The sequence below is a fragment of the Rhea americana genome, unplaced genomic scaffold (assembly GCF_003343005.1).
Source record: "Rhea americana isolate MKP2758 unplaced genomic scaffold, rheAme1 scaffold_253, whole genome shotgun sequence".
Lineage (NCBI taxonomy): Eukaryota > Metazoa > Chordata > Aves > Rheiformes > Rheidae > Rhea > Rhea americana.
The window spans coordinates 207,431-234,350 of record NW_028186372.1 but is presented as its reverse complement, the minus strand read 5'-3'; the positions used below and the strand labels follow the sequence as shown (position 1 = coordinate 234,350).

The following is a 26,920-nucleotide window of genomic DNA, read 5'->3' as shown; positions in this document are numbered from 1 at the left end:
GGGGGGGGAGGGGGGGGATACAAGGTTAGCCTTGTAAATTATCACAGATAGCTAGCTAATCTACAGTGAAAGAGGTAAACTTGGGGTGATTGCTTCAAATAATACTAGTAGGTTGGAGTACTTGGAAAGGGATGCTGATATCTAGAGAGTTGATACCTGATGTCCGTAAAGTTTGCAGTCTACTTGGAGGTCCTGTAAGGGTCGTATTGCCATAGTTGCTGTGCAGAAACCGAAATTCTGGCAAAACAGCACATAGTCAAGAGAAAAGTTATAAAATAGAAGTGATCTGCATTACAGTTTTTATTTTTAGTGTATTAAGAAAGATTCCCACTCATGAAAACTACCTGGACTTGATTTAATTAGATACAAAAGAATAATTTTAGCATAATAAAGTATACAGTATAGTTCACAAGAACTTACATTGTAGGAAGGTTGGGCAGAGTCTATCCTTTTGTTATATATTTGTATACTGCGTAATACAAAGAAGCCTGATTTTCTCAGATGGACATATTAAGAAGAATAAATAATAATATATACTCTGTTTATTAAAAATATTTTTTGTTAAGGACACTTTTGGCCTCAACCTTTTAGAAATATACTAAAATGCATTAGGATCTCCAGATACATTGAGGAGAAAAGAAAGTAGTGATACAGCTTTAGAAAATTACATATTRAAAAGCATACCATGACAGTATACAGTCACAGTATACACTTTTGTCCTCACAAAGGTCTGTTCCTGTACAAAGGCAAGTGCATGAGAGCATGCCTCTTTTCTGCCCTTGAAATGGCTGGATCAGGACTGGTGTGCTGGCATACTCACAGACTGACTGTCAGGCAGCAGCTGACAGGCATCCACGTTATCTTTAGCTTCTTCTGCTGAGCAGTTTGTGGCGGCCACAGCAAACTCAACAAAGACCAAGTGCACTGGTTCATACTGATAAAACAGGAATATTGTTTAACAGACTTTGCAGTGTGAAATTGCAGAGCTGCTGAGAAAAAGATAAAAGGCCGGTGTTCTAAGAAGTCTGGTTTCTAGCTCAGCATCTCCCACTGAAGTCAGAGGGAATTGTGGCTAAGAGGACACAGAATCCTTGGGAAATCAGGAGCAATTCATTAGGGTACTTTAAAGCTAGCCAATTCTGTTCGCAAAACCAACTAGTTGACACTGGACAATTACCCTAGAAGAAATATTCTGTTTACATGTAAGGATAGCCCTAATTCTAGGAGTTACCTGTATTCTGGCTCTTCCGATCTCAAGGAGTTTGAGGTAGGTGTCAGCAGTTTTGCTGTTGTGGTAGTTGAGTGCAGCTGTTACAGCTGTTAATACCTGAGTGTTGTTTAAATTTACCAGGAGCGGACAGTCAGGGCAGACTCGGACAACATCTTCATTTGAGTCTACAGGAGGAACCAGACAAATTATGTTTTCATCAGATTATAGGTTATTTCTGAAGACATTGTAGATCTAATCAGTGATGTGAAACACTGTTTCATGGTCTCTCTCAAATTATAGCAGAAAGGATTTTTGGCTGTGCCAGATAGGTGGCAGTATTTCACAAAACTTTTGCCATTGAAGTCCTGAAATATTTATACGAGGTAAAATATCATGGACTGCAGGAACTCATTTTGAAWGTTCTTACTCAGGTTTTAATCAGTTCTCTTTCTGGCAAGCTATCTGTGACACCAGTGAAAAGATGCATGTCTCAGCGCACACAAAGAATAGTGGAAAAATTGAGATGTTTTAAGTTGTTGGAATTGTGTGTGCATGAGTGTGTTGTTTCATTCTGAAAATAATACCTAAGAAATCTCATACAGAGCATGCAGAATAATGATTCCCATGTCCAACACTGAAAATTTTGGGACGAGTAAATAAGCTCTAGTAAATTCAACAAGCTCTAGTAAATTCAGGCCAACAAAAAATCAAATTCTGGAGGCTAAACTCATTAAGTGCCAGCCATCTCTATGTCAAATCTGGGAACTTCTCCCTGGTTAGTCTTACCAAATCTTAACTCTCATAGTAAAGAGGACCAAAGAGAGTCCTCTCTCTTTGTAAGTGAGGACTCACTACATTTGTAAGTGAGTGAAATAAAACAAGGGAAAAAAAGACTTCCAAAACAGCTGGATTTAGAAAACTCATTAACTGTAATTTTTTATGTCATATTTACACACAGCACTTGCAGTGCTTGAAGTCAGAAGGGCTAGTGAACTGTAACCACTGCCACCAGATTCATACCTAAAGATCAAAGTCTTTACCTGCATGTGAGTGGCATTTACTGGCAAGTACAGATAACTTCCCATCCAAATTCTGCAATTTAACATCACAATCACCTTCAACCGCCTAGAGAGAGGTAAAGATAGATCAAAGGGTTAGTCATTAAGATAAAGAGGAATTTCTGAAAAAGGTGACTACTACTAAATTCAAAAGAATGGGTCCTGGCTGAGTGTTCCAGGCAAAATCGATCTGATTATAAAGGACATGCTAGGCTTTTATTGATGTCTGTGATTTGGTAAAAGGCAGACCTCACCTGCGAAATTTGGATCCAAATCTGGATCTCAAAAGTATTGGAATTGCTGGAGTATCCGTATTATAGATGCGTAGTTCAGGTCCTTCTCTCACAAARAGCAAAGAATAGGAATATTCCTGAATTAAGATTTTCTGCAGAGCGGTTTGATAACATTCTGCCTAATCTCTGCTGGTCAGTGGCCATGGTAACAGCAGAGTGTGCAGCCTGGGCGGGAGCTGGCTTGCAAGCTGCACAATCCAACGGGGGAAGAGATGTCAAAGCAAAGCTGGAGTCACTGGCAAGAAGGAGCAGTTAGAGTTCCCTCCCCCTACATGGAAAGTGGGATCTGAGCCCTGGTGAATACAAGGTGGATTATGATTCAAATTTAGTCGTGAGCTCTGTGAATTGGTCCCCTTTCTAGAAAGAGGAAACTAAATTGATGATTTCTTACTCTTCTTTTCACTCAGAAAGCAAAGCTGCCAGTGCTCAGACAACACTTCGCTGCTTTGGTTAGGGAAAGCTTTTCAGAAGTGGATAGTATTTGCATAAGACCAAAATACTCAGGGGCCAATAAATTCCAGTGGAGCATTACTCTGAGGGCAGAGCCCTATCTGCAGGGAATAGTTCTCCTGCCAGTTCTCCTGGTGGCCAGATTTGATGTAATTTCATTAGTTAACAGCCCACACACTGGCAAGGGAAAGCTGTGGTTAGCACTAGTTCACAGCTTTCCCTGTCTACAGTTTGCAACAGGGCAGTGGCATCTAGGTGGGCRGTGGAGAGCTGAATCTGGAGCCCCTAGCCCCTAGACAAGGCCCTACAGTATGCATGAACTTCATGTGAAATGTTATTCCAGCAGTAACTTGTCCTCCTCACACAGTAAGACAGGGAAGAAATCCCAGAGTTTAGCAAGCTGAAGGGACACGGAACTGGTGAGAAAGAAGAGTTGGTGCAAAGGGGCTAAATTTTCACTATGACGGGAAGAAAGAAGCAACACCATTGTCTTATTTGATGTTTACCCCGCAGTCCTTCCTGATTTCTACACACTGAACTCTTTGATTTGGTTCATATAGACTAACCATGCCAGACACAACAGTAACACTAATTTCCTCGTGTGTGCTAAAAAMATTCTTTTGCTGAGGAACTATGCTGTCAATTATCCCGTTATCCTCCCTATCTCCTACACTAATACACAGAGACTTTTCCATTTACAGCATAGAGGAAAAAAAAAAACTTTGGAGGAGAGATGCTGGAATGAGTGGAGAAGATACCCAGGTTTATTTTCTTTGGGGCAGCTACARAAAGAGCGTATGACATGAAGGCAACTAAAGCAGCAGGGAAGTTACAGGTGACAATGGTTATAGACTGTTAGAGTGATCTAACATTTGCAACCTGAGCTTGCAAATCTAAAGCTGGTCATAGAGAGGCTGCTAGCACCAACTTACTGAACTTGCGTTTTTTGCACAAAGCTAGTGAAGTTTTAGATACTCACGTGTTCTGTGAAGCTCCTTACTGTGCAATTTTCAAGAGGTGTAGGGTTGAGGATGTGGCACTCAGTCTCTAATAAGTCAAGTTCAAGAAACAATATCTCGTTATTCAGCCCCTGGAAGAAAAATACAGAAATTATATTAATTACTTCGCAGAACATCACCAGGTCTCTCCMCTGGGGCTGAACTGTGATCTCTGTTGCTGACTGCCATTGGATAGCTCCAGGTATACTCTAGAGTAACAGTATCAGGAGCAGATCCTTACTATGTAACTTTGTAAGAAACAAAGTCCCATTGATGTCACATGAATTTTTTGCCAGCTAAGGAATCGGCCCGTAATTTTTAGAAAGTCCAGCGTGAATGTAGTGGGCAAATTCTTCTGAGTTAACTTGATTTTGTCTTGTTGGGTAGTTTTTTTTAAAAAAAACAAAAAAACAGCTGCTTTTGTTGATGAACGGACTCCATGGTTCTGTGACATGGTTCGTGGTTGTAGTTGCATCTTTTCAACTATAACATCAGACATGTGAGTGGAAGGATAGTAGTGAGGTTTCCTAGCTCTGAAAATGACTCTACAGCTTGGAGGTACGTATAAGGATGTCCAGAACAAGTCAAGTGATCCCATTTGAACCAATGGAGTTATTTTATTGTAAAACTATTAAGTATGAGCAAAGCTGTGTTGCCAGTGTTTTTGTGTAAATATTGTGGGTAGACTTCTAATCTCATTACTGTCTGTTTTATTCTCCTGTAAATGCCATTGACATCCTCACTCTCATATCAAACAGAAAATAGCCGTGAAGCTTTATTTTTGTTAATATTTGGGGCCCTTTTCATTGTTTTGAGAAAACCAAGGCTCTGAATGTGTGCCTATGTTGTATCCTTGACCATTTCTGTAGTCTCACTGGACTATCAGAATGATGCAAATAGATCTTAGTGAAAATGAGACTACAAGCCGTAGTYATTTCCATCCAGTTTCCTTGTCAGCCCAATGAGATATTAAATCAAATTCATACCTACCACAAAATCACTGATAGCATGGAATTAGGATGACTATGCGTTTAGCCAATTTTACCTGCATCACAAAGGTTATCCACACAGTTTTGCTCCAGATCAGCTACTGGGTTCACAAATCAGCACTTTGAATGATCTACCCTAACCAGCATCCTGCATTTGTAAACTAAGCCCTTTCTATCATTGCATAAAAAACACCTGAACGTTTCTCTCTCCCCCTCTGTTCTGTTCTTTGAGAGAKACATTCCAGCGAGCCAGATCTCAGCAGCAACGAGGTGGCAGTGCCCCATTTATGCCAGAGGAGCCATGCTGATTTCCCTCATGTGAGGATGCAGCCCTCTGCTGGGATTGTCGGTAATTTCCAAACTTTCCCTGTTTTAACACAGTGCTCTGCCTGCAAGTTCCTCACTTACCTGGGGTAGCACGCGGACATTTTCAATTCTGTTTAAGGCAAACTTGTATCCATGATGGCTGTAGTTATTAATATAATTCACAGCAAATTCAGCTGCTGCTTCAGATTCTGGGTCATCGCAGCCCAAGGGACCGGGGGGAGCTGCTGGTACAGCTTTGTGGATTGGAAGCTGAACAAGCAATATTAAAGCTACTAGCACCTTCATAGCACCTGAGGAAARCTGGTCCCTTTCAGAAATAAAAATCTGAGAATACTGTTCAGATGGTTTCTAGGTAGCCAGAACCGGGGTCTCATTTATATAGTACATCACCACAGACTTTGCATGAGCGCATGTCTGATATTTGTCCCAGTTCCAAGCAGGCATTGCAAACAACAAAAGAGAAAAGTAAATGTTAGGACATCAAGCTGACTGATTAATATTAGCCAAAGTAAATTTTATCAGGTAGGACATTGCAAAGTCTGCTAAAAAGGAGAAAGCATCAGCAAAAATGTAAGACAGTTTTTAGAAACTCTTCTGCGAACCAACTACAGTACATGGAAGAGGAAAACAAATCCTACTGTTAAACTTGTAGAGATGCCAGACTTAATTAAGTTTTATTGTAAGCAAGGCAGATTCTGTTAGGCCCCAAATCTCTCCAGATACCAGTTTAAATTGGGAGATCAGTACCATGATGAATTAGAAAATGGAATTTGGATCAGATCTAAGGTTCACATTCAATAGTGAATTTAATTATATAGCAACTTTTGYAACTGAGTTCATTTAGAATGGGTGATGAGACATAGTTTCTAAACCTTTTGTATCAGCTCTCTGTTTCCCTGACATAATCAAAATAATTCCAATAATTCCTGTTCAGTGATTCTAATTTTACTCTATAGAGCAGGTGTGGTTGTGAAATTTTTCTGGAATATGGTGTACAGATTGTGGGATTTGGAATAAGATACTGAATAACACAAAAGTGCTTTAAGAGGAGCTTAGAGGAAATTTAGCTGCTTAAATCTAGAAGAGCATGCCAAAAAATCCCAGAGCATCCACTTAGGCAGTTATCATTATGATTTTGTGCTGCTCAGCTGAGCTAAACAAACCAAAGTGCATTTTCCATCTAAGGGCRTGTGGGTTCCATGGACTGAGTGCTGCTGTGCTTAAATCCCCCAGTTTTGTGTGCTAGGTGAACTCTGAGCATGTCCAATGCACACTGATAGCACTAAAGGCYGTTCAAAACAGACCGGGTAATGATGGCTCTACATAATAGTCTAATAGTTGAAACAGTCTCCTAATAAGTGGGAAATGAGATTCAAATCTCCCTCATCCTAAAACAGTGCCCTGGCTTCCAGAGTGTGGGTTGTCTTTGCTTTTGAACAATCACCTCTCCTCACTTTGAAGTTCAGCATTGAAAATGCCAGAGAGATGGGAAGAAAGAAGTGTGTGGCCACTGTTTAGAGATGATGTCATTCAGTTAGAAAGCTGCCCAGGAGTGCTGGTCCCCAGCTCACATTTACGTTCACAGTTTATGCATTTACAAAACTGTAACTGGATAACAAAAAGATTCTATGGAGCAGAGTACAGCTTCCAGGATGTCTCCACCATTTAAGATCTTTAATTGAAACAGAGTATTTTTCTCAAAGAGAGATTCTAGCTCAACCAAAAGAAAAGTTTTTCCTGCAGGGGTTTCACAGTAAGTTTCTATGATTTGTGTTATGCTGCTGATCCAGGCAGAAGGTCCCTTCTGGCTTTAAAATGTATGAATCTCTGTTGTCATTTTCAAGGAGGTCAAGAATTAGCTGCAGGTTGGAGATGAGCAGAAGGACTTCAGAATATTTAGTTTTCACATCAGCTAAGTACTTCTCAGCTTGTGCAATAGTGTGAGTGGGGCTAGAAATTCCTTGGAGAAAGCAGTCTTGAGTCATCGCCTCTCTTTTCTAGAACCTGGAAATGTAGAAAAGAACATAAACAGAAATGGTTCCCTTGGACAGACTAACTGATGAGGAAGGAGATCTGGAAGAGACTAAAGAGATTGGGAATGATTCGCTTGAGCTGTATGTAGGGTGGAGTAAGTTCTGGATAGTAGGATTTGCATACTGAAGAAATTCCTGGGGAAAAGAAAGGTTCTTCCTCTCTCTTTTAAGAAAAACAAAAAAGATTCTGAGAATGATTCATTTCTTCCTATCATGATGTCAGGTGTTCAGGCATTTGTTTTGTCATGCAGATGATCATTTGTCTTCTGATTTTGTTTGGCCTACCTGGAACACTTGAAGGATGAAAACTGGTGTCCCCAAACATCTTCTGARTGTTCTCTGTGAGTGTCTTTTGAATTGTAACAAATTTATTTAGAATATTACTCTTTATTTTTAACCTGCAGTTCAGTTACTAACCTGTGAAATTATAACTTCCTTTTCACTTTTCTGATATGAAACTGTAGGCTAAATTTCTAACAGGTGCAGGCTGGAATTGGTCTTCACCTATGTGATATTTAATTTCACCAGGGAAGGACTTAGTCTTTTATTTATAAATTAAGTGTGGTCATTACTGAGTCTCATAGTTTTCTCATAGGTAAATGTGTTACACAATCCAGTTCAGTCAACTTTGGATTCCGTTTTCAAAGAACAACTTTAAAACCTCAAATAGCAAACAGGATTTATTATCTTCTTTCTTCCCTTGCCTTTGCCACTCACATTTAGCATTCCACTTACCAAGCAGGATGAAAGGGAAATGCTTTGGAGTGCACCACACCTCTCGGGTCTTCTGTAGGCTTACCCAAGACCTTCTCCTCTTGATGCCTGTTTGAGCTTTCTTTGCTAGAATGCAGTGGATCAGAAATGTGCCCATACGGTCATCAGAGGCAGCAATGCAATGCAGAATGTCTGTGGCAGCATTTCTGGGGGAGTCTTAAGATGTGTGTGAGGAAGTGGTGATTTTTTTTTTTAAATAGGAATGAATTTAAAAGTGCAATCATATAGTTTGAGTACAGGTAATATGAAAAGAAGTCTTTCACCTTTTGGACACAGACTGACACAGATCTGCCTAATTATTCCCCTCTGGAAATGAGCTTACTGGTGTCAGCTCCRTGCAGTCCTGTGTCCTGTCATGACTGGCCCTTTACTGGCAGCTTCACTCAAGAGATAGCAAATGCAGAAATAACTTCTCACTTAACTCAGTGTAGATCTATTCTCACTTCTTCTTTCCTTGGACACAGTAAAAAGTCAGCCTTTAGTAGTGCCTACAAATAGTTTTTGCAGCACAAAAAATGAACTGAATTCCACAGGCTCCTGGACAGAAGGTCACATCTCAACCCCACTGAAGTGAACAACAGTCTTTCACATCAGTAGCGTTAGGCTTTGGCCCTAGTGAAATTAGGCTGCATRAGAGACTTGACAAGGCTTCAGTGTGATGGAAATAGAACAAGTTGGGTTTATTGCCCTTGTTATATAAAATGCAGTATTGATTCCATGCTCAAGAACTGAGGCTCCACTGAATCTCGGTTCTTAATAATTTATATAAACCACAGTGGAAAGGTGAGTTGATGGTTTTGTTTTTTGCTTTCTCTTTTTTGCTGCTGTTTGTTTGTTTGTTTTTAGAACAACTAGTGCTGCATTAGAATCTTGCTGCCCCTGCTCAACCTGATCTGGAAGGAAGGCAATGAATTGCTTCCACAAGTTGTCAAGCTGACACCTTTCTGAGCTTTAAACTCAAACAAATTAAACAAGCAAACAGATAAATATCAACTTTTTAAAGCTTCAGATCAAAGTTAAACACTTGTGGGGATTTCTGAGGCTCTCTTTTCAAACTACTAAAATGTCATTTTTTGKTGAAGCAGACAGAACTGGTCCAATTCTCTGCACCACATCAAAAGGTGCATTTCTGAGCAGTCAGGCATTGTACAGTACTACAAAATTTAATCACCTCTTGCTTTACACTTGATTAAGTACATTACTTTTGGATCATAGAGTTCACAAGATATTGGAAGATCAAGACTGTCTTCTATGGAGCCGTCACCTACACAGAAACCTGCACATTAAAGAAAGAAAATATCTGCAAGAGAAATGTCATACGGTTAAAGTGACCTGCCTTGTCCAGRCAACATACTGCTTTCTTAAATGATAGTATAATCGGCATAAAGTACATGAAAATCTATAAATGTCTGAAGAAAAAAAAATAATGACAAATTCAGACTAATTGATTTACATAACCTTATTGGCACCTTTCCACCACATGGGCAAACATGCAAATATGGGTTGACTTAGGTTCACTGCAGTCCCAGATCTCCACAGTGTCCCTRTAGCCGAATTTTCTGGCTGCAGAATAGTCAGTAAAGTCTGAGTAGTTTTGCCCAGCTGTAATAGTAGAACATTGTATGTTAATTTAAAAATATTTTAATGTATTTCTTTTCTTTTTTCAGTATGACAGTCTTTAAGGGAAGGAAGGCTGATCATATACCATAACTGTAGTGTTTGTAGTTGAGAGATTTCTTACTGTGGGAAATAAAATGTGCAGAAGTGCACTCTAGCTTTGAGTGCCCAGCTAGATATCCCTTTCACTGAACTTTGCTGACCTCAATCTGTTTATCTCTATTTTTTTTGACTGTAAAATGGAAATAATAACTTTTTTCCATTTCGCTCCTGTGCACTGAAATGACTCGCTGAATTTTATAAAATGTTTTGATATCCTTGGGTAGAAGAATCTATTCAAAACATGAGAGAAATCTAAGAGTCAGGGAAGCCAGATGCCTCTCAATAAAAGGAATTCTTGGACTTACTAGAGGTATAGCTGGACTGAGAGGATTCAAATTTGGGCTTCAAAAATTAGTACTGATTATTTCAGAGAAATTTTATCTGGTGGAATTTCTCTGTGAAAATTAGACTCATTTTCAAAAGATGTGAAAAGCTATTCAGAAATCTGAATTTTTTAATGCAATGGAAATTCTAATTTTTGACCAGCAAAGCCAACTAAATCTATTTTTGTTCTGTTCTGCTTTGTTCTATTTTATTCTCCTATTGTCTGTGCCCCTGAAATACTTGAGTGCCTTCCAGAAGTACATTAAGTGACATAACTAGCATTTGTTACATGAGAGTCTATTCTCCTTTTCTTCCCAGTGGGAAGATTATATAAGATGTTTTGTCTTGGTGAAATTTTTGATTGATTTAAATTCTCCTTCCCATTTCCKCATTTTCTCTGCCATGTGTTTTGATGTTGCAGCTAGTAACAATAACTGTTTTCTGAGATGAAAGTTTTCAAGCCTCTGCATGGCTTTTACCCTGTATTATGCTGGCCTGATGTCTAAACTCCCTTTCCTTAGTTTTTATACTTTTTTACCCTTTTATCAAGGTCAAAGTTTTTTATATTGCCATGCAACTCTTGACAATGGGATATTTTTGCTTCAGCCCTGCAGGCACGTCATGGTTCTCTCAGTATCATGCCTGTGCGATTTGACGGGTGTGGGAAAGCTGTGTCRGAGATGGATGGGAGGCAACTGTGAAATCAGACACTGGCAGTTAGCTTTATGTCCTTATGCCGTAGTTAGGGCTTCCAGCTATTATGGATGTTCACCTTGATCAGAATCTAGAACAAATAGAGGCAGGATACCTAGGAAGAGACTACAGAGCTGAACAGCAGGAGCGAAGAGGGGACTAGGCAGCASAAACAGTGTTTCTCACTGAGCAAACAGACACCCTGTGGTCAAACTGACCTCTTTTCGTCCCGGAGAACAGCATGTCAACCTAAGTGAATTTAAACTCCACTTACCATGTGAGTCAGTGGTTGTTCTGGCATTACCAGACTATCCACAGACACATGGCCYCTATTTAAAGAGGCAAATTGAAACATGCCACATTAATTCCTTCTACTTACAGCAACTTTAGAAGACGTAAATGCACAATTGGTCTGGATGCTGTCATGTCCTATGATSCTGTTAGTCTCTTTGATGGATAACTCCACATGATAACTCTGCATGTTATCTTCCCTTGCTGAGTTAAATCCTGAAATTTAGTAGCAAGTGTTAGGGAAGCCTGCTGTGCTCTCTGGATTCCCACATGCTCAGCTGCAATGACATATTTTTGATGTGAGAAACCAAGTTCGCTCTTGGCACTGTGAGTGCTTTTTCCACTGAGATCAGTAGAAAGAGCTGTACAGTCTTATCCTGTGGCAGTTTTTAGCTCTTTATTTGTTAAACAAAAAAAGCACCTCTAAGAACATAAAATTGTTACCTACCTATGTTGGGCTACTGCTTGAAAATGGCCTGTATGTCTCCATGTGGACGTTTATTGGCCTAAGTGACAGGAGGCTCCGTGCTGTTACAGGCGGAGCTGGGGAATGGCAGGTGGGAGGCTGGCAAACCGATGTGCTCTCTCACCTTGGAACACTGCCTCAGGGGCATGACGAACCGAATCAATGCCCCAGTGAGATTTACATAATTCTGACAGGTGAGAGGGTTTTTTTTTTTTAATAAAAGTTGTTTATTTTTAGTGGGGCAAACAATCAAGAAGATTTTTATACTGCTGCATGCCCCTATATCGTCTGTTTGTTCACTCTTTCTGCTGCCTTCCAGCCACATGCCTAAAAATCTAGGACTAGGATAAGAAACATGAGGGAGATATTTTAATTTACTAACATAGGGGCAATGTATTAATAACATATTTACAGTACGGAAAATGGATCTTTCCAAGCTAGTGCAATTTGAGAAAAATTATATAGACATCTTTGCTTAAGAAGTTGAAATTTTGCATGTTAGACATAAAGTGTAAATGACTTTTGTGACAACAAAGTAGCTAGACTTACAGCTCTCGTTGAATTTATAYAACATCAGATTCACTGCAGCTGGGGACTCCAAGCTGTCAAGAGCAATAAATGTGAAACACTCTGAACAGACACAGGTGCCCAGGTGACCTTCTCCTTAGTGCCTAAAAGAAAGGGAGATGTGAATGCAAGCATCATGGGCTGATTRAAAACTACATCCAGTGTCACATTTGTATAAAGAGGTGCATATCAACACCTTTTCTTCTGATAYGTGTGTGAATTTGTTAAGTCTTGTAATGTCAAAGGAGAGAGAGCTGTATCTTTGTTTACATTCTGCCTAGAAATTCAGAACCTAACAGTGATGTTAAATTCAGCCAATTTTAAAGTATGCATACATATAGCTGGATAGTGCAGACTACTGCTTTTGTACTCACAGGTTGATGAATAAAACAGGAGAAGAGAGCTCACAGAGCCGCTTTGGTGAGGCTGCTAGATTTTGGAGCGGGTGTCTCAGCTTTTGCCTCTGGCATGTTCCTTCTSCTGTTTTTCTGAGAATTTTTGCTCTCAATGAATTTCTAATTTTTCTATTCTTATTACTATTCTTTCTCCCTTTGGTGGCAGTACCCATTTCCTGATACYCAGGTATGTCTCCTAAAGGGGATCTTGGACTTCTTTGACTCCTTTTGTTGAACACAATAAATCTCGGTCTACATCCCCGTCTTCTACCTGTCGAACATACCTGAAATATCTATTTAATCTCTGTTAGTATAGCTCACAATGTTCATTTTGATATTTTGATGACCTCCTCGTGCCCATGCCAGCACAATGACCACTAATCCTACTCCCAATGCTAGCCTGCTGATTATGCCATCATTTCTTCGAGTCGTTCCCCAGTGACAAAAACATCRAGCTCAAATTTATGGCATTGTTTGCAAGTCCATGTCCAAGCCCRGACCTTCTCCCTCAACTGTTCACCTGAATCTCACCATGTCCCATCTGCCACCAGTATCCTGCTGAGCCTTCACCCATGTCTCCAACAAATATACCTCTATCACYCTCTTCAGGGAGAATCTCATTTCTGGGCTTGTCTTTGAGGCTATCAGCTGTCTGAATTCTTAYAGGGGTTAAAGAGCTGCCTCTTGTCGTGTTATCTGTAATAATGTATTAAGCAARTTTTTAAACCTGGCTTTACTATACAGAGGGCTGCACTTACACTGGAATGTTTTTAGGACCCCACAAGCCAAAATGATTTAAAAACCACCTGAAACCATGACTTTGGGATATATCTTCTTTGCTTCTGTTTTATCAGGTATTCATCTAATCTGTCTTTAAAAGCACACATGGCAATGCTGCTCTAGGAATAGCATTATCTTCTTTCCTTACCAGGAGCATTTCTTGTAAAACACACCTGTGAAAATGAATATTTTAGCTGGGYCCTTCTCAGCTCTTGTCTGCATCTCAGTATTTGTTAAGGAGAGAGGAAACGATCCTGTAGTTCACAGAAGTCTAGAAATTAAGTCTGTGTTTGGGATAGCTGGAGGAAAACGTTTCACTTCTCATTCATTGCAATGACATAATATTTACTTACTTCAGAAGGGGACATGAGGTCCAGTTCATACATAGGAACCCATGAGTTCCTAAGAGAAAAGTTGTTAGTACTTGTGTCAAACATTGTTATTTATCTTGCTATATAATTCACTGTAATTCACTTGGAGCTGAGCTGCAGTTGTAAGTGTGTATTATCACTGGAGCATAAGACTTGATTAGGATTATGGTGCAACAATTCCCAGACACTTTATAAAAGGAAATAAGATCTTTCATTAAYTTTGCACCAATAAGATTATATTAGATGCCATTTGCCACAAATTTCATGACAAAAACATTGTTTCATTGTATGGAGCTTCTGTTATATCATAGGATAATGATCCAGGTCAAGGACTGAGTTTTTGAAAGAACTGTTMGGTTTTAGTTAGTAATCTTCTTGCAATCTAAAATCTCATGCAGTAGCTATTTCCAAAGGAAATCATTTTCTGAATGCAACTGAAGTACTAGTAAAGATTATTTTGTAATGTTATGTGTATATCATAGGAACAGATGGAGACAGAGCACTAGAAGGAGATTTTTTTCCCTGAAATACCCAACTATTGTCAGTGTTCATCTCTTGACTTCTGATATAGCCCTACAAGTTCTTAAGAATCAGGTACATGGGGCAGGCTCATGGAAAGGCCACTGCAGATGGACAGATGAGTTACATGTGCTTTGGAGAGCTAAAGGACTGTTACAAAAAAATGCTAAAGGTTATTTGTACACAGAGAATCGAATCATTCATATTCCCTGTTCTGTAATCAAAAGCCATTCTTGGCTGGAGGAGATCCCTACAACAACATTCCTGCCTCCCCCTGAGGAAAGAAAGCCAGTGATCATTCTGTTAGCCTTCATTATCATTCAGTGCAGAATAAACTGGCCAGGACTTGAACTCTCAAGTGCCTAGGAGGGCCCATACATGAATATACCTTATGTCAGCAGAGGCCATTTCAAATAATACAGATGATGACAGATTGATGTTGGTAGCTCATTAAGCAAAGCACTGACCGAGACATCAAATCCCTTTCAGCAAGAGTATGGCTGGACTGTTTGTTGTTGTGCATTAATGGTGAGACACATTTTTCTTCTTTGATTTCTTTTGCTTCCTGCATCCCATGTTGGCATCAGATAGTGCTGGCTATCAGACCTGTCATCATGTTTGTGTGAACAGCTGTGCCAGAAGAATCGAGGTGTAAAGCTAAACCCAATCTGTAGATATGGTATATATAGCACATTTCAACAAAAGACCTGTGTTCACAAACCTCCTGTGGCATACAAATTCTAATATAATACTTGGCTTCTATCTCATCCAGATCCACATAGTACAATTTTTGCACCTGAAAAGATAGAGAGCAGATTTTTAAAACAGTTTAAGGGGTATTTAGGTTACCTGCTTCCTGGTATGCTGACTTCTGCGCTTCTGGACGATGCTTTCACACTCCTTGCACATACCTTAACCCAAGTGGTCAGGCTGATAGCCTGTGGGCCAGATCTGGACTTCTGCCTCTTCCTGGAGAAGATGGAGATCTTGTCCAAGCAACAAACTGCCAGTCTTCTGCCACCTATAAGGTAGCTACCTGTCCAACAGTCCGACAAGGAAAGCCAGGTGACTTCTGCTGCCATCATCTTCCTCTCCAGCAATCTGTCTGTGCATCTTGGCAGAGCACACTAGGCAACTTGCTGTAGAGAAGAAAGGGAGGTTCAAGAACTGGGGAGAGGGGAGGAATCCCCAAACCGTACACAGGGCTTGTGCCCATCAAGGCTGAAACTCTGTGTAGTCTGGAGGCCAAAGGCGGGGGGTGGGGAGGGGACAAATATGTCTGAGGCTTTTTAGCCAGGGTGGCTACCCAAGAGGAAGGTCTGGTCCCCATGCCAGAAGGAAGGAATCACAGCTGCTAAAAGGGACCAGAGAGCTGAGATGGACACCCAAATGCTGGAAGACAACAGAGCAGGGCGAAGTGGAAGGGAGCACTTAGCAATTAAAAAGATCCCAGGGTGAGAATGGGTGCTAAAATAGCTAAGACTCTGACAGCAAGTCATCACGGCCTGCTGCAAACAGCTTGTTATCCTCTTACAATGAATACTTATTTTTACCTGTTTACTGTAGTTTCCTCTGTTGTTAGGACCCTGTTTTTCGGCTGTTGTCTAGAGTAAATTGCAAGACCATTGATGAYCAGTGCTTTAAATAGAACTGACTTTAAATGAAATGAGTAATAAATKACACTATGATATGGTATTAGCCTGACAGACATTTCCATGTTTGAGTGTTAAACTAGACATCTTAAATGGAAAGATTAGTGTTAACATTACATCTAATGTTACTAACCTGATGGCTCAAGTWCCTTTTAGTCATTTTGTTTGAAATGAGTTTGTAAGTGTTCATTTGGTCTTAATTTATATAGCAAATGGCCAAATGCACTGTTTTCTCAGTAATTTTTGCATTAGAGAGCTAGATACAATGACAGTAACTGGGCCTGGCAGTTTACCATCTGGGTACATGCTAATAAAATAATCATCTGCATAATTTTGGAAGTCATTGCTGGTACTGAGGTAAAAATATATTGGGTTTGATCTGAAAATTGCAGGCAGCTCAGTAGAATAATAATGATACAAATAATTTTCTATAAAATCCTGATGTAGTTTCTAGTAGGGTTTGTTTTACATGCATCATGAAGCTGCCTATGTTAACTTTGCTTTGGTATCAAAGGTAAATAAAGGGTGAATGATTAAATCATTTCTCTTCAGTTTTGCTGAAAGTACAATTCCAGTCAGTTTATATTGTGACAGTGATGAGGAGAGGAAAACCCTTTTTCTTGCAGAGCTAAATAATAAGTTCTTAGGGCCTACACATTTCAGTCATGGTTGGGTCCCRCTGTGCTGGGATCAATAAGCATTTGTAAGGAAAAGACAATTCCTACTCCAAGGAATTTTTACTCTATGACCTTTTCTGCATTCTGAAATCAATTGTAACTCAAATAACCCAAATAAATACAGAGAAAGTGATAATTTCTTAAGATGTGTGTCTCTGTAGGAAGATATGTGTGGCTCAAACCATTAGCACCATATTTTATTCAAAGTAAATTTCCTTGCTCCTATCTAAAGGCTCTTTCTGCAGTTGGAGCTGAACAAGAAATACCTTATTTTTGCGCACAAGTGCCCACACATTAGGTTTCAGAAATAGCTATTTTCATATTCAGTTCYCACCCTGTCTTCCATCCAGTTTATCTTTACCAAAAACACTGGAGAAGGTGGCTGCAGAAAATCATTGGAACAATGAAATGTCTACATTTTGGCATTGTTGATAGGGCAGAGTGAAGGACTGGAGTTGTTCTTGCATTTTATTGTCTTGAACACCACTAATTCAAACTTCCCCACAGCCTAAATCTATGAAAATAATTGTGGGAGGGAAAAATAGGAAACTACATTAAATCTCACTGAAATTAATCAAATTGAGAGACCTTTTAAGAAGACCAGCACAGAAATTTTGTAGATATGTGAAAAGGCATTTCTAACTTCTTATTTCCTGCCTGGGTTTGTAGCCTGTCCCCTCAGGTCTGGGACAATGCAGGATAGGTAGCCCTAAAGAATAGTACTCAGGCTTTGAATGAAGGATATATGGAGGAGAGGTGGTTTGAGCCAAACCGGTTTGAACCAGGGAAACCAGTTTGATAAAGTTTGAAGGGACTGCAGAATGGAAAATTACCAAAGGCAAAATAGATACCAAGACTTTGTTGAATAGACTTGCAGAATACTCTGGGAAGCTTATGTTAGGAGAGAGGGAAGGACAAACAGRCCTCTCTAGAGCAAGAGATCCACATTTGGTATGTAGGAAAGGTCAAAGAAATCTGATCTGGAATAAAAGGAGAAAGGAGTCCATGTTTTTGGAGAGAAGCCATTAGGGCAGAAAAACCTGAGACAATAAGGCAAAAATGCTTCAGAGTGAGTAGAAACTGGGGAAGGAACTGGAAGGGTTAGGAACTGCGGAGATGTTCAGTACATTTTGCTTGCAGCTAGGCTCTCTTATATTTAGTTTTTTAAGTAAAGTATGAYTTCTGGTGTTCAGAAAACTGCCAAACCTGTACCATCCACATGTGCTGGAGAGGTATATTCTGGACTTAGGGGTTTGTACTTTCAGTGAGATGGTGAATTTGCTGGGATTAGATTAAGCAAATGGCACTAATACCAGATATCAAACATTGGGCTCAAGAAATGCCACTGCCACTGTTTTGCAGCCATTACTTCATGCCTGTAGACCAAAAGCCAGATCCCATGCATAACACTTCCCACCTGCAGCGAACTCATGGCAGTCTGGCAGATGTCCATCAGAAGTGCTCAACTACATCTGCAACACTGGGACAGGTTGGTGGAACAGGGCAGGCATGGGGGACAGGGCAGGCTTTATTCCACATCTATCCCTAAGGCATGAGTTGACGTTACAGGTAGGCTGATGTAGCCACTGTCGCGGAAAGGGGAGGTCCCATCCCCTGTCCCTAGCCACAGGCTCTCACCCTTCTCTGTCATTCCTCTGGTGTTCAACTGACCATGCGGTGAGGTGATGCAGGAAGCTATTCCAGCAGAAAATGAAACATTCATTATGGTAAGGTTCTTTGGCAGTTTCATTCCTTCAGTTGGGTTAACAGGTCCAACAAGGGGCTATGCTGACATGAGGGAAATGACAGCGGCCAGCAATGAACCTGGATAATCTAACCAGTTGGGTCAAAATTCAGTTGGAAGGCATCTCTGGAGATTATYCGGACAAACCGCTGACTCAAAGCAAGACTATCACCAACAATACAGTGGTGGTTGGAAGCCTGGCCTGTCTCAGCTTCAGTATATATGTGTGTGAAAGTGGGATAACTCCACACTGGAAAAATTGAATAACTGTTTGGTAATGYATCTGGAGATCAGTAGGAGAAAATTGCCACCTTAGCACATAGGGCTTCTAAGATCACGCTACACTACCAGGTGCTAGGGGTAGGAATCATGCTTTTCCTAGCCTTCACACAAGGTTTGTAGTGTATGGACTAATATTGTAGGAGCAAGACTGAWTTTTTTCAAATACTAAGACTTCTTGTTCTCAGAAGGCTTAAAACTGGTGGTTGCCTGGAAGGTGTTCCTGAAGCGATAATGGCTGTCGTATTTGTCTGCCTAAGCCCAGTGATGTCAGAAAAGARGAACCCTCTCTGCTCCTTTACAGTAGCTGTTCCTGACTGGGTCAATAATAATCAATTTCTTTAGAAAAAAATATTTACTTTTCATCAGCGGTTTACATAACTTGTTCTCCAAGGGAACAAATACTGTGTTTCAGCTTAGTTTGAAACATGGGAAGAGGAAAGGAAGTTAATGAACAACATTTACATCAACATCAAAGCACTTTCTTTCTCTAGTAAATACCCAAACAAACACTTCATGGTGCAATAATTAGAAGTTCATGGTCAGCTTCTGTCAGCTCACTCTTTAGCACACTTTTGAAACATCGTGCAAAAATCCCACACTGGCCCTGAAGGAGTTAACTGGAAGCAGGAGCATAATACACACATATATACATACCTTAGGGTGAGTCTGATCTTATTACAGACTGTTAGATATGAGGAAGAATTATGTTAAAATGTAATAAATAAATGAAAATGGRAGGGAAGAGCCTTAAAATTCCTTCCAGAGGAAAGGCCCAGGAGCAGATACTGTGGGTTCTTGAAAAAAGGGCTGCCCGGCTGGCAAGGGAACAGAAGGATGGAGGAATTAAGTCTCACAAGCAGGACCGCAGCCTGTGGCAGGGATCTTGTCTGGAAATCCTTTGCTGCAGAAGACATAAGGCTCGATTTCCTTTAGAGGGATGAGGATCTCTCAAAAACAGATCTGTGCTATTTGAGCCCAGAGTTGGAGACTGTTGGCACCTGGATAGTTGAGCAGGCCTGAGGAGCTAAGTATGAGCTTTTGAGTATGAGCTAAGAGGAGAGCAAAGTTCTGAAAAGAACTGGACATTTATAGGCATGTACAAGGAGTTGGCAGTCCATGCAAAGGACTGTCCAAGTCCAGTAAGCCTGCTGTGAGTGATACTTAATCCTTTTGCTKCATCTTTTCATTATACCAGAATCTGTAGCCTTATTCTGGTTGAAACAGGAATTAGCAGCMAACTGCCTGCATTCCTCTCCCTAAAGAATATAAAATCCATTGGCAGCAAAGGAGAAAAGGAATTATTACAGTAAAATCTGAAGAGCTCCATCCACTTGCATGAAGGAAGATGGGCACCGGGGACAAAACATTTTTTGTCCTAGAACTCCAGGAGTCTGAGCGCTTGAAATTGTTTAGTCCAGACATAGCTAACAAATGAACAAATGAGACATCAGGCTTGTGGATGGAGAACAGCAAATAACAGTGAACTATATTTAAGAGTGGTAACCACAAGGCTGCTGCACTTGTTCCAGTAGCATATAAGACTTATGAATAGACTTTGGAGGAAAGAGTGATATGAGAGGGGGAGGGAGAGAAGAAAGTAGTATAAAATGAGACATGCTATTACTAATGTCGGGTCACATCCCACTGTTATTTTGAAAATAAGCAATTTTTGTAGCCAAGGAAAATGTAGTAGATCTCCTAGGCTTTCGTAAAGTCTCTGATAGCTACCACATGGAGTATTACTACGGATGTTACTTACATTTTACATTTCTACTAAGGAACTGGCTAAAGGGGATACAACAATGTTTACTACAGGAAAGGAAAAGTATCAGTTTGGAGGAAAGCTAACAGTGAAGTTTCCTAGGTATCTAAGGTCAATCTTAAAACAAATCCTGATTTAATGTATTCATTAATGTCCTCAGCACACATTAGAGGGCACCATCAGTAAAGGAGGATCAGGATATTCTGCGTAAAGGGCTAGGTGACCTTGAAGATTGGAGTATCATAATGGTCTGAAACTTAACAGTGAAAAGAAGAGAAAACTTGAGCCAAGTAGTTGGGAATCTGCTGCTGTGGGATAAAAGAGAGGCCAGGAAAATGTGGACATTTGGCCTGGTTACCGGATGACTGGACTGTCAGCATGATGCATCTGAAAAATTGACTGCAGTGTCTGAAGGTCTCTGAGCAGCAGCAGAACAGGGAGGTGTGAGTGCCATGTCCAAGGAACCGGCACAGCAGCTGCAGTCCAGTGCCCTGGTGTAGCTACTGCCCCTCAGGAGCAGGCTTCGGTTGAAGTGTGTGTAGGGGAAGTCTTCTAAGATGAGCAGAGTGCCTTATAGAGGAGGAGGCTAGGGAAGTGTGCCTCTTGTGTTCTTGCAAAGTGAAGACTATGGGGGAGTAACAGCAAGGAAAACATTTTTTTTTAATGGAAGAGCCTGTCAGACATTATCAATCACTAAAACTTGGACAGATTGAAAGTCAGTCAGTCTGTCTGAARCAGAACAGGGTCACCCACGTGTCTAGAGCGCGTGTCTGCACTGTGCTGTGATCCAGCAGCCGTAGGCACAGGCCACTCCCAGCAGGCCTAGCCAGGGGCCTCTGCAGAGTGAAGGCAGTCCTGACCCATCCCATCCTAACCAAAGGGGAGAAACTGTGGAGGCAGGCGAGAGCAGCGAGGAGATAACGCGCTCTCCTGTGTGGGAGTCCGACACGCAGGGAGTGCAGAACTGCTGGGTATTTGTCTGTGTATCCTTTAAAAAGGAGAATTGAAGAAAGCTGATAAAATAACTTAAACTTGAGATCTGCTGCATAGGCTCCTTCAGAATCTGCCATCACAAATGGAAAAAGCAAATGGATATAAAGTCTGTTGAATGTAGAAGCTGATTTTTTATACTGTGTGTAGATGCTGTGGCAAGGCAGTTTTACCCGGCTGTGCCAGTAAGGATATGTGTCTAAGTCCAATGGCTCCGGCTTGCAGGGGAGGAAGGCTCGATTACAGTCTCACTCGTACAAACCTGAATCTGGAGTGACTCTGCTGAAGTCAGTGAGGTTACACCAGCTGGCATTCAGCCCAGTTGTTTGGAGTGCTTGACCAGCTATCTTTTCACCTTTGTGAGCAAACAGCAGCAGATAAGCGTTGGCCTTGTCTGTGCTCTTCGTAGTGACTTAATCCACAGCACAGGCTCACTTATCAGACCTCTGTACACAAGGCAGAATTAATTGGTTCAGATCCACCCGAATGGAGGTCCCTGGAGCTATGCTGATTTTTACTGGAGAACGTTCTGACCCAGCCACATGATTTCCTTATGCAACCAAGCTGGTCAGATTTTTCAGTGAGCTTAAATTAGTGATAAAAGATAACTCTTTCTGCTGTGAATGAATTGGGAACATATTTTTTTGTGCAACTATTTGCGGGGGAGGTGAGAACGTTGTTCCCAAGACATTACAATTTATTTTTTCCATCTCCACTGCTCCCTTAGGCCAGACTGTGTTCGAACTACAGCACTGCATGTTCATGGATGAGCTCCTGAGTATTGATGTCACAAATCCTGTTTGACTGGTCTCTGTTTTTATTAATCTTATCTTATAAGTTAAATAAATATTTAATATCTTGTGAGATAAAGAAGTATCTTATAAGATTAAAAAATAAACCTACAAGATAAATAAGTAGCAACACAAAAAGCATGAGAAGTACAAATGTCTTAAGGTGCAATACTGACTTAACAACAGTAGATGGTACTAATGCATCTCCAGTAACATGCTGTCTTTGTGATGGATTTGAAAGGCCAAAAGAGGCTTAGATCTTAATCCAGCTGAAAAATCATACAGGCCAGCAGCTGTAGAATATCATCTCCTCAACATCAGAGGGTGTTTAGCAGCCCAGTCACGGCCCCTTGTCAGTCTGTTCAGCTTTGCTGAGTTCTCAGCTGAAAAGCGACCATATAGGAGAGTGGCAGGAAGCATAGTGGTTGTTACGAGACTTTGTGAATTTTAAATCTATTTTCAGGAGTTCATAAAAAATTCTCTCTGGCCTGCACTAGGGAAGCACTCTGAAAAATTATTGCAAATATATGAAGACCAAAATGGAAGACTTCTGAGATACAGCTGCATAGTTTTATACTCTTTATTTTAACCTTTTTTACCCAACTGATCTCTCTTTTCCGTATCTTAATTATCTCTGAAGGAAATTCTGCTCTTTCTTCCTATGCATATAGGATCCTGCAGATGTCATTATGTCACATTGTTTCATTGCACTAGGGAGGCCAGTGAGCATTTCTGTCATCCTTATGCATCTGATTAACACAGATTTTTGTGATGGGGGTGACAGTTCAGCTGGACCAATTTCCATGGTGCCATTAAGTTGTAATAGGGGATCTGGTATGCATTTGCTATAAGCTGATGAGGAGCTGACAGAGGGGATTTTTCCCTTTGACCTCTCTGTTAGAGGTCACTAGTGCTAATCGAATTCCTTATTGGATTTCAGCCGTTCAGGTGCTCTGCTTAGCCATGCCCTCTGAAATTTTCTATACAGACTGATTGAGGGGAGCCAGTCAAATCTGCAATATGACAATTCCTTTCAGCAACTACTGAAAAGTCAAGCAAATACTTACTAACCTATATGAACCACTAGACTCCTCTGTCCCTTTAGGGATAAGAACAACTGTGTTTTGGGTTAAACGCTGTATTGCTACCAGCTAGCAATAAGCATGTACAATATAAATAGAAAGGGATGAAGATCTTAAAGAACAGGTTGGACAAATATCTGCCAGAAATGGTTTCGGGATAGATGGCCTGCCTTTGGGCAGGGGGCTTGTATCAGATTCTCTCTTACAGCCTGTTTTCTGTGACAAACAGCAACAGTAACCTTTAGCTACTCATGAAAATGTGAGACATGCAAAATCTACTTATCTTTATTGTGGCAGTGATAAGAACAAAAGTCATGCTTTGCCTGTCTGCCACAATAGGCTAACACAGCTTTGTCTTGTCAAGAGGTGCACCATCTAYGTGCACAATACTTCGCAGAGGTATGCTAAGGGCCAGACTAGCAATATTTTTATATTGCCTTTGRTTTTATGGGAAGTCAAGATTACTCAGCGCTTACAGCCTTGGGGTCCTAGCCGTTATGTATGTCTGGATACCTGTGGCTAAATATTTTAATGACTAAAATCAAAGTTAGCAATTGATCCCCATCCCGATGAAATCAGTGAAAGGCTCCTGCAGATTATATGAGAAGACAGGTTGCGCTTGTATGGTCAGACAGATAGCATTGAAATCAGTGCAAGGATGCTTATCCACTTCAGTGGATGATCACAGTCAGGCTCTGTGTTTCCTCCATACATGTGCACCCTCACCTTCGCAATCACATGCATGTGTCTGCACACACACAGCAACAGAAGACAGATCCCTGAAATCTGTTCAGAAACATCTTTGAGTTTAGGACTTGCCTTCAAGAATTTTGCTTCCTCCTAGAACATCAAAATAATAAACTTTTTGTCTAAGAATATACTCCAGGTTTCAGTTTAGAGTATCTATTAGAAACAAATGTGCTGTGTTAGGAATTTAGTTCTTTTCCRATAGCTGTGAAATAAATAATGCAAATATCCTCATTTCCAGACATGTAAAATGTGCTTAAAAAGCTGTTAAATATACTTGTGAGAGAGCTTTTTACTAGTTTTGTTTTGCATTCTTTTTCTGACTACTATATGCATGAGCAGCTGTTTCTAGAACTAGTAAAAATTCTCAAGCTCACATTGAGAAAGGTTTCAGTTACATGATCTGTACCTGCAGTTGTTAAAACACTTGGCATGGCATTTAAAAATGAGAAAATTGTTTTTATTGAATAAAGCACCAGAGCACTGAAATAATATTTCAGTGAACTTAAAGAAAATGTTTTTGAACTTTGCCATTAATGACCAAGTGGTAGGCAATTTGATAGGCAGGGAGTTTCCAAATGAGACTTAAAATGATGTCCACTTAATCTGTGTGAGTGTTAGAAATTTCGGTGCACTTATATGGGAAGGGGATGTGCCCAAGTGACCTTGACCAATATTTCCTTATCCACACTAATGTGCTAGCTCTTTTCACCCAAGAGTTGCCTGCATATTGGTGGCAAGGTGCGTGTGCAAAAACCATCTCTCTTGTCTTTGTTGGGCACCTTAAATGGGAAAGTTAACAAAGTTTAGTAAAATTCTAGCGATTCTTGTTCTTAAATATGCACTGCCTAATAACATTTCTTGTTTTCTGGGCAGCAAGTACCTACCTTGTGTACCATCAATATCTGCCAAGCAGCTTGTACAAACCTCTGTCTCCATTACGGGAGCRAGCTGAATAAGAAGCATGTTTGGACTAAAGTGATATAGAAACTGGGCCCTATAATGAGGCAGTGGCTTGTTGCTCTTTCTGATTATTTCAGACACAAGGGGGAAGGTAAATGTTGAGAGTTAAAGCAATGTATGAAATTCAGAAAGGCTATAGGAAAAACTAGCCTGCCATTCTCAGAGTAACAAAACTAATGAAATAAGGGTGGCTGACTGATCTACCACTGAGGATCATTAGGAAGATCTAGCTTCCTGAAACAGGGTGGAGGGCACCAGTGCTAGTGTTGCACACTGCTGCTTCCCTGTGGCCCACAGGTCCTGGTAGAACACTGAGGTGGACCAGCCTGCTTTGCCCATTCCAAACAGATGTCTTTGTAATGGAGGATAAAGGCTCTGTCCTTCTGCCAGCCCCTGGGAGATGACAGAGAACAGGAAAGCTGATGATCTGACTTCTAGCAGGCCAGGAAAGCAACTCAGACCCCGGCTCTGGCCGCTGCAGGGACAAGCGTCTTGCACCTAACATAACAACTGGAACCAGCTCTGCCCTTGCCAACCAGGTCCCTGGGCTACGTGTCTCTTGCAATGCTTAGGGCTTCCTCAGCAGACTTTGCCCTACTCGCTGCCCCTTTGGTGCACCCTGCAGGGATTGAGGATCTGGGAGGGGATGGGGGCTGCAGAGGGAGGAGGCAACRAGGACTCTGCCCAGCTAAGAGTGAGGACGCATGGGGAAGATCCCTTGCTACATGGGCTCCCAGTGCTACCACTCACTCTGTCCCCATAGCCCTGGGCTACATCGCTGCTCACAGCACTGCTGACACTGGGCCATCTCTGTCCTTCAGCTTGGGGCATCTGTCCACCAGCCTGCTACCCAAACATCATTCGATGCTCCTGGTGGATACAGGACCAGAGTTCTCAAGTGCTTCTTGTTTCTCTCCCTCCTTAAATCTGGCCTGCAGTTCCACCTGAAGGGGTTGGCAGGCACTCAGGTGATATTTGCCACTTGCTGGGCTAGCAAAGCTCCATACTCAGTCTAGCCAAGGGGTTGTGAGAGACCGCCAGCGTGGGGAGAAGACAGCCCTGCACACCTAGTGTACACTGGCAGAGAAGAGGAGGTCACAAGCCCATCTCAAATGCCCTCTAATTAGTATCCAGGCCTTGTATCTACTCCTTGAAAATCATTCCTGGTCATATGCCATGGTCATTGTCTCCGTATAAAGATTGATGGAAAATAAAAATGCGGCATCCAAACAGATCAGCAAAAAATAGTAGTGTCAAAGAATCTGGATGATGGTTTTATTTTTAGGGTAAACCAGACACTGCTTTGCATGCAAGTGGACTGAGATCCATAAGGAAACCAAATGTTTGGCTTCACATTTGAACATYGTACTCGTTCTCCTCCTAATATTGCAGCTAAAGGGATCCAGGAGGATAAACGTTGGCAGGGTTGGAGGAGTCTTTGTTGTTGTGGTGTAATGAGAAAGATGACATATTCCTGCTTTTTTTTTGAACTGAGAGTTAAATGGAATGTARCTAACATTTGTCATGCCAGCAGCAGTCAAGTGGAATATGCTGGAGTGGAACTAGGGGGCAGAACTGGGAAAAATAATTTAGTCCCACAGTCATGAGTTACAGGCTGCAGGCAAGACAGTGCGGAGATGTGGCACTTCCCTGACGGTTACTTTCGTCCTGCCATAGACAGTTCTAACAATTACACTTGCACTTAATTACTGCACTTAGACTGTGGTGGGCTGAAGCACTCAGTAGACTAGAAGGTGTTAAGAAGCAGAGAATGTTTTAAATTTCAAAAATCCCCTTGAGAAATATCCCTGTTTCACACTTATTATTAGCAAAGCCATCTTTGGAGAGAAAAACTTCACTTCCATGATTGGAACCAGTGTCTTTGGCAAGAAGCAGGTATGTAGAAATCTCCTGTATAGTAGCCATCTCTCATATAGGGACATCTACGCTCCGTCTGCTCTGAAAATCAGGTA

The 26,920-nt window shown here is 41.0% G+C and overlaps 2 protein-coding genes across 2 annotated transcripts in view; one reads left to right on the top strand and one right to left on the bottom strand.

Annotated features, from left to right (window-relative positions):
- AHSG (alpha 2-HS glycoprotein) overlaps window positions 1-5,610 on the bottom strand; it is a 6,996-nt gene extending 1,386 nt beyond the window's left edge. Inside the window, exons 1-6 of the mRNA XM_085307129.1 lie at window positions 5,407-5,610; window positions 3,991-4,101; window positions 2,251-2,335; window positions 1,232-1,395; window positions 821-934; window positions 157-237 (exon numbers count right to left, since the gene is read on the bottom strand). Coding sequence (XP_085163255.1) covers window positions 157-237; window positions 821-934; window positions 1,232-1,395; window positions 2,251-2,335; window positions 3,991-4,101; window positions 5,407-5,610 — 759 coding nt within the window. The remainder of the gene's footprint in view (window positions 1-156; window positions 238-820; window positions 935-1,231; window positions 1,396-2,250; window positions 2,336-3,990; window positions 4,102-5,406) is intronic.
- Window positions 1-26,920, top strand: part of LOC146594657 (uncharacterized) — a 125,586-nt gene that overhangs the window by 75,377 nt on the left and 23,289 nt on the right. The window lies entirely within an intron of this gene.